Source organism: Anarrhichthys ocellatus, unplaced genomic scaffold (assembly GCF_004355925.1).
Source record: "Anarrhichthys ocellatus isolate YVR2014 unplaced genomic scaffold, GSC_Weel_1.0 scaffold128, whole genome shotgun sequence".
NCBI classification, from domain to species: domain Eukaryota; kingdom Metazoa; phylum Chordata; class Actinopteri; order Perciformes; family Anarhichadidae; genus Anarrhichthys; species Anarrhichthys ocellatus.
The window spans coordinates 125,850-131,797 of record NW_022280158.1 but is presented as its reverse complement, the minus strand read 5'-3'; the positions used below and the strand labels follow the sequence as shown (position 1 = coordinate 131,797).

The 5,948-nt window shown below is 40.8% G+C and overlaps 1 protein-coding gene across 1 annotated transcript in view; it reads right to left on the bottom strand.

Moving 5' to 3' along the window:
• The window catches only part of hhla1 (HHLA1 neighbor of OC90), a 15,269-nt gene extending 10,139 nt beyond the window's left edge, over positions 1–5,130 (bottom strand). Inside the window, exons 1-7 of the mRNA XM_031877190.1 lie at positions 4,631–5,130; positions 4,021–4,080; positions 3,067–3,147; positions 1,690–1,773; positions 1,093–1,176; positions 928–1,011; positions 759–815 (exon numbers count right to left, since the gene is read on the bottom strand). Coding sequence (XP_031733050.1) covers positions 759–815; positions 928–1,011; positions 1,093–1,176; positions 1,690–1,773; positions 3,067–3,147; positions 4,021–4,080; positions 4,631–4,721 — 541 coding nt within the window. The 5' untranslated portion in view covers positions 4,722–5,130. The remainder of the gene's footprint in view (positions 1–758; positions 816–927; positions 1,012–1,092; positions 1,177–1,689; positions 1,774–3,066; positions 3,148–4,020; positions 4,081–4,630) is intronic.
• Between the last annotated feature and the right edge of the window lie 818 nt (positions 5,131–5,948).

The following is a 5,948-nucleotide window of genomic DNA, read 5'->3' as shown; positions in this document are numbered from 1 at the left end:
CACACACACACACACACACACACACACACACACACACACACACACACGCACATCACAACACACACAATCTCTCCATGAGGCATCGAACCTTTTTAAGACTCCCTGAAAAGACACGTTGGTGTTAAATGTGTAACATCTGTATGAACTTTGGTTCCAGTTCCTTAACAATTATATAATCTATCTAGTCCTAAAACATGAATGTATTTATCTGTTTTCTTCCTTAAAGCATAACCTTGGTATCTTTCAGACTAAAGTCTGTTTTCTGACGGTGAACAGTTGTTTTTTCTTAACCTTTCCTTTGATGTGGTCAGTTGTTTTTATTGTGTCATGTGACTTGTTGTTGGACGAAGGTCAGAGTTCATCGTCAGATGACAGACAGCGTAGTTTAGTGTTTATCTAAAGGATTTTGAACGTCCTGGCTGAATATTTAGCTGATTTCAACGATGACGATGTGACGCCAGATTTCAGAAGGAGACACAAGAGGTAAAGAGAAAGCTTTTATTTCTCCATAACACCAACCTGAGATGTGTGTTATGATACTCGCTCTACCATAATAATGGTATGAAAGAAAAGACCTAGTATGTCTCAATACTTAGCATTTCACATGCAGCTCCACTATCTACAGTCTCTACAACGTCACATTTGCAGAATGAAATGATCCGATTTAAACTTGAGTCAGTGCTGACGAGGCGGACGCTGCACATTAAACACAGTCTTAAATAGAAGTCAGCAGAAGGGATCCAGTGAGCTCTACTCACCCGTCTTACCTGCCATCACACAGATGTAAATACAGTCAGAGTTGTTCCTCTGGCTCACTGAGACACACAAACACACAACACACTGTAGCTGTAGATATAAATATATATATATCACATGATGAAGAGACAACAGGAAACACGTGCTATGGATCTATGAACTCACACCCACCTGATAATATGGAGGCAGATTTAAAGAGCTCGTGAAGGTAGCTGGTGGAGTTCCCCATCACGTCCAGCAGGATGGCCGTGAAGTCTGAGGACAGACAGAGTGAAGAAGGATTAATCAACTGAAACACTGGGAACTCAAATGAAACATACTTCAGGAGCAGCTCACCTGTGAGGTCGTTGGTCTCGTTTGTGACGCAGTAGCAGAATCTTCTCCTGAACTTGTTGCTTTCTACACTTTTAATGCTGGAAACTGAAGAAACAACACAGACAGCTGTTCAGTTCAGAGATCAGAGATGTGACAGATTACAGGCTTCAGGTTTAATACAGTGCAGACAAAAAGAAACACCTTCTCTGTGTTGAGAGCTGATGTAAATATTGAGTTAGTTTAGAGGCAGAAAAAGACCTTAAAACAGCTTTTACACTACTGTCACAGACACAAAGGGAACTACTGCAGACAAGCTAACAGCATCTGATCAGAATGTAACACACATGTTAGTCCTGTTTTCATACTGTACGTCTCATTTCAGTAACATCCAAACATGTGTGGTCCTTTCACACTGGATTCTACAGCTCACTACAGACAGCTACACATCCAAACCACTAGATGGCTCTACTGACCAAGTTATATTTATCATAGAGGTGGACCCAGTAATGCTGACTCCTCCCACTACACCGTCACTAACATCATGTTGAGATCCAACACAAGATATAGCAGTTATCTCTTGTTATATATACGTATGTATAGAGTTTTATGTATATTTACTGTTGTAGACCAGCAGGGTGAGCTTATGCAGAGCCAGAGAGCTGTAGGACGTCACACTGAGGAGGGAGAAGAGCTGCCGGGAGCCTGAAGGACAACAAGAGACACCAGGACCAATGTTAATATAGGATGCATATGCATGAGAGCATGTTTAACCTGGAAGCTTTCTATTGACATCAATGAATGTTAATCTACCGCTGACTGAGGCGACACAGTGGTGATTGAACCTATGACCCACTGATGAAGGTATTGCAAACACAACATCTCCTGCTGAACATTACAAGCATTCAGTTGGTGAAACACAAGTTTATTAGGAAGTACTCACAGGAAGTGCCGCCATCGTTTATCATAAATGCGTCTACAATACAAGATATCGGTTGTTCTTTGCCAGAGGATCAGTTTGATGTTTGTCAGGGAGAAATCAGAAGAACAGCGAGGAAACCTGCATGAGATCAGCCATCAAAGACATCACCTGCTCACAACGCAACTCAAACGACCAGAATAGAAATGATTTGTACCAGACGGAGCTGCACCAGGTTCATCTATAGAGCCGTGACCACATATGCATAACTTATCAATTTCAACTGAGCTGTGCTTCACAGTAGACCAGGGAGGTCAGAATATGTTCCTTAACGATAACGGAGAGATTATGAGGACGTTTTAGATGCAGAGCAGAGAAAAAAGAAAAGTCTGTGACGTAAAGACACGTTTACATTTCATAACATACAAAACCCTTGAAGGAAGCATTAAAAGTGATCAAATTATACACAATATCCCCTAAATGTCACCACAAAATGCAGAACATACTGTGACGAAGCAGGTTTTTTTCAAAGGCTAGTTCACTAAAAACACATTTTCACCTTTTGGTTCGACAGTCTGAGCCCGAAAACAACGGAGGAGAGCAGGGTTCAGTTTGTGCTGCTCTCAGTATTCAATTACATTTTAAGACCATCAACGTCTGGTGGGTCTTAGTAGTCTATACATGCTCTGTTTTATTGTAACTACATGTTTTTGAGTAGTGTGTGTGTACGCTGTTTCAGGCAGAAAGATGTGTTTCTGTCTCTTTGAGCAGCACAAACCCAGTTCCATTCACCTCCACTGTTTATGGCTGCAGGCCGACAATTTAGAGGCGGATGTCACAAAACATCAGCAAAAAAAAAAGCAAAAGGTCTCTGTGTGGAGATCCTGTCTCTCTAATAGTGAGACAGGTTTGTGATGCGAGTGAACTGGTCCTTTAAATCGGACATCGTAAGAAGATACGCAGTCCTGCAGTTTGACCTCTGGAGGAACAAGAAGAGCTCTGAAGGTTTAATCACGACGTACATGAGAGAGCTACAGCTCAGAATCCATCTCCACATGAATGATATTATGACGACGTACCCGATTGGCTCGTATTCACTAAAGTATTGACCAGCGGGGTGAGGTCGATGGCAGCTGGGTCGATGTGCTCTGCTGGGATCTCTGGGAAATAAAAGCAGACAGCAAAGTCAATGGGAGCTTATTCTGAGTTTAACCTCTGTTATGGAATTAGCCACATCAGCAAAATGTGGCCGTATACTACAACAATGACCCAGAGGACTAAGTCCCCGGGGTGATAGTTATTATAATAACCAGGGCGCAGTGAAGAGGTTGCTGAATATGAGACAGAAAAATCTGTCAATAATTTCATAATTATCCGTCTTTTTGATACAAATCCAAATGAGGATGAAACAATGGAGTATAAGTGTGTAATTGTAGGTTAACAATAATAACATGGCAGAGCCTGTGAGGGGGGGGGGGGGGAATGTTCCCAGAAAGAAACTCACTAAATAGCTTTAAACGTATGAAAAATAATAATTTGCGAGATTTTAAAGTCATAAATTTACTAGAAAGAAAACATGGAAGTAAAAACAAGTGGGAGGTCTGCAAGGTTGGATCAATGGAAGCGGTCCTTGTAAATCCTCTAATTCTAGTTTCTTGTATATTTGTATTTATTTACTCTCCTGTGGTGTTAGGGTCCGAAGATTTAAGAACAAATCACAAATGAAAGACGATGTGTTGACGTGTTAGTATTAATGTTCTTCAAAAACTACATCATTTAGCAGATCTTCATTAGCCATACTGTAAACAAACCGTTAATAATAATAATAATAACAGAAACAGTCAAGCTGTGAAGTTACATATAAAAATAAAGTATTCAGATTGAGTGTGTTGGGCTGTGAATGATTGTGACTGACATGTAACATGAAAGCATGCTGACGAACAGAGTGGAGTGATGCAGATGATGAAGATGATGAAGATGATGATGATGATGTAATGATGATGATGTAATGAGGATGATGTAATGAGGATGACCTGTGGAGTTCAGGACGACGTCTCTTCTGCGTCTCTCTTCCTGCCGTCCGTCTCTTAACGCTGTGAAAGAATCAAACAAAGAAAAGTTACATTTTTACATTTTTAACTGGCTCATTTATTTGTTTGATATTAAAAATTTCATTTCTGCATCAAATTATTTTTCTGTGCCGTCTCACTTTTAGCTTCAACTTTGTATAATTTTTTATATGTTACGTTTCTTTTCTCCTTTTTTGTTAAAATCTAGTCGGAGCCACAAAAATGATTATTATTTTAATAAATGATTATTAATTGTTGTTGTTGTTGTTATTGTTATTATAATTATTATGGATGTCACAATGTTAGATTTTCATAAAATGGGAATGACCCCTGAAGCTGTAACCTTCATGAGAAGAGAAGCTGCATCACATCGTTATGTAATAAATCACTTCTATAAGAAAACCACCAACTTAAGAAAACTGCCTTTAATTTAACTCAAATATGTTTCAAATGGTTTCTCCGTACATTTCAATGAGTGGGACAAAGAATATTACAATAGAACAACGACAAGAAACACAGATTGAGAATCCTCAGACCTGCTGACTCATGACGCCGTGCAGCTCTGCAGACCTACCTCGGCTGAAGAGGACGAGGAGTAAAGTGGAGGAGACGCCGATCAGAAGACAGAGGCGGTGACGCTGCGAGGTTCTCCGAGAGTCGGCCATGACCGAGCTGAGGAACCGCTGGAACCACAAGAACCACAAGAACACACAGGACCAGATCAACGACTCGACCGCTTCAGTTTGTGCCCGTCTCCTCACGTCTCCTCACGTCTCCTCACGTCTCCTCACGTCTCAGGTGAACTAGTCTCAGGTGAACTAGTCTCAGGTGAACTAGTCTCTAGTCTCAGGTGAACTAGTCTCAGGTGAACTAGTCTCTAGTCTCAGGTGAACTAGTCTCAGGTGAACTAGTCTCAGGTGAACTAGTCTCTAGTCTCAGGTGAAAAAGGGTTTTGAGTTTTTGAAAAGCATTTTTTTTTCTGGGCTCTACACAATGATGTCATCAGGTTTTTAGTGCACAGCACTCACACCAGTGGACCCGGGTCTCCCGGGTCTCCCGGGTCGCCTCACGTATACAACAGAGCTGGAAACAGAGACCGACCCTCGAGCTTAAATTACTAACAACAAATACTTTTTCTTCGCCAGAAATTGAGCTGCAGGTAAAAGATGAAGAAACGAACTAAATTCCCTCCAAATAAAAACTGTCTTGAAATGATTAAGACGAGACATCAGTGAGGTAAGAAGTGAATGAATAGACATCACCTTATCACCTTATCACCTTATCACCTTATCACCTGATCACCTGATCACCTTATCACCTTATCACCTGATCACCTGATCACCTTATCACCTGATCACCTGATCACCTTATCACCTGATCACCTGATCACCTTATCACCTGATCACCTGATCACCTTATCACCTTATCACCTTATCACCTGATCACCTTATCACCTTATCTCATTGAGAGGAAACGTCCTTTAAAGAGACGTTTAGTTACATTACAGACATTTAGAGACTCTACAGGTGAACACATGAACTCATAGATATCACCATGAAACTTCACCACTTCATCACTCACATTAAGAAGACTCTACAGGTGAACACATGAACTCATAGATATCACCATGAAACTTCACCACTTCATCGCTCACATTAAGAAGACTCTACAGGTGAATAGAGTCACAACATGAACTCACAGATATCACCATGAAACTTCACCACTTCATCACTCACATTAAGAAGACTCTACAGGTGAATAGAGTCACAACATGAACTCATAGATATCACCATGAAACTTCACCACTTCATCACTCACATTAAGAAGACTCTACAGGTGAATAGGGTAACAACATGAACTCATAGATATCACCATGAAACTTCACCACTTCA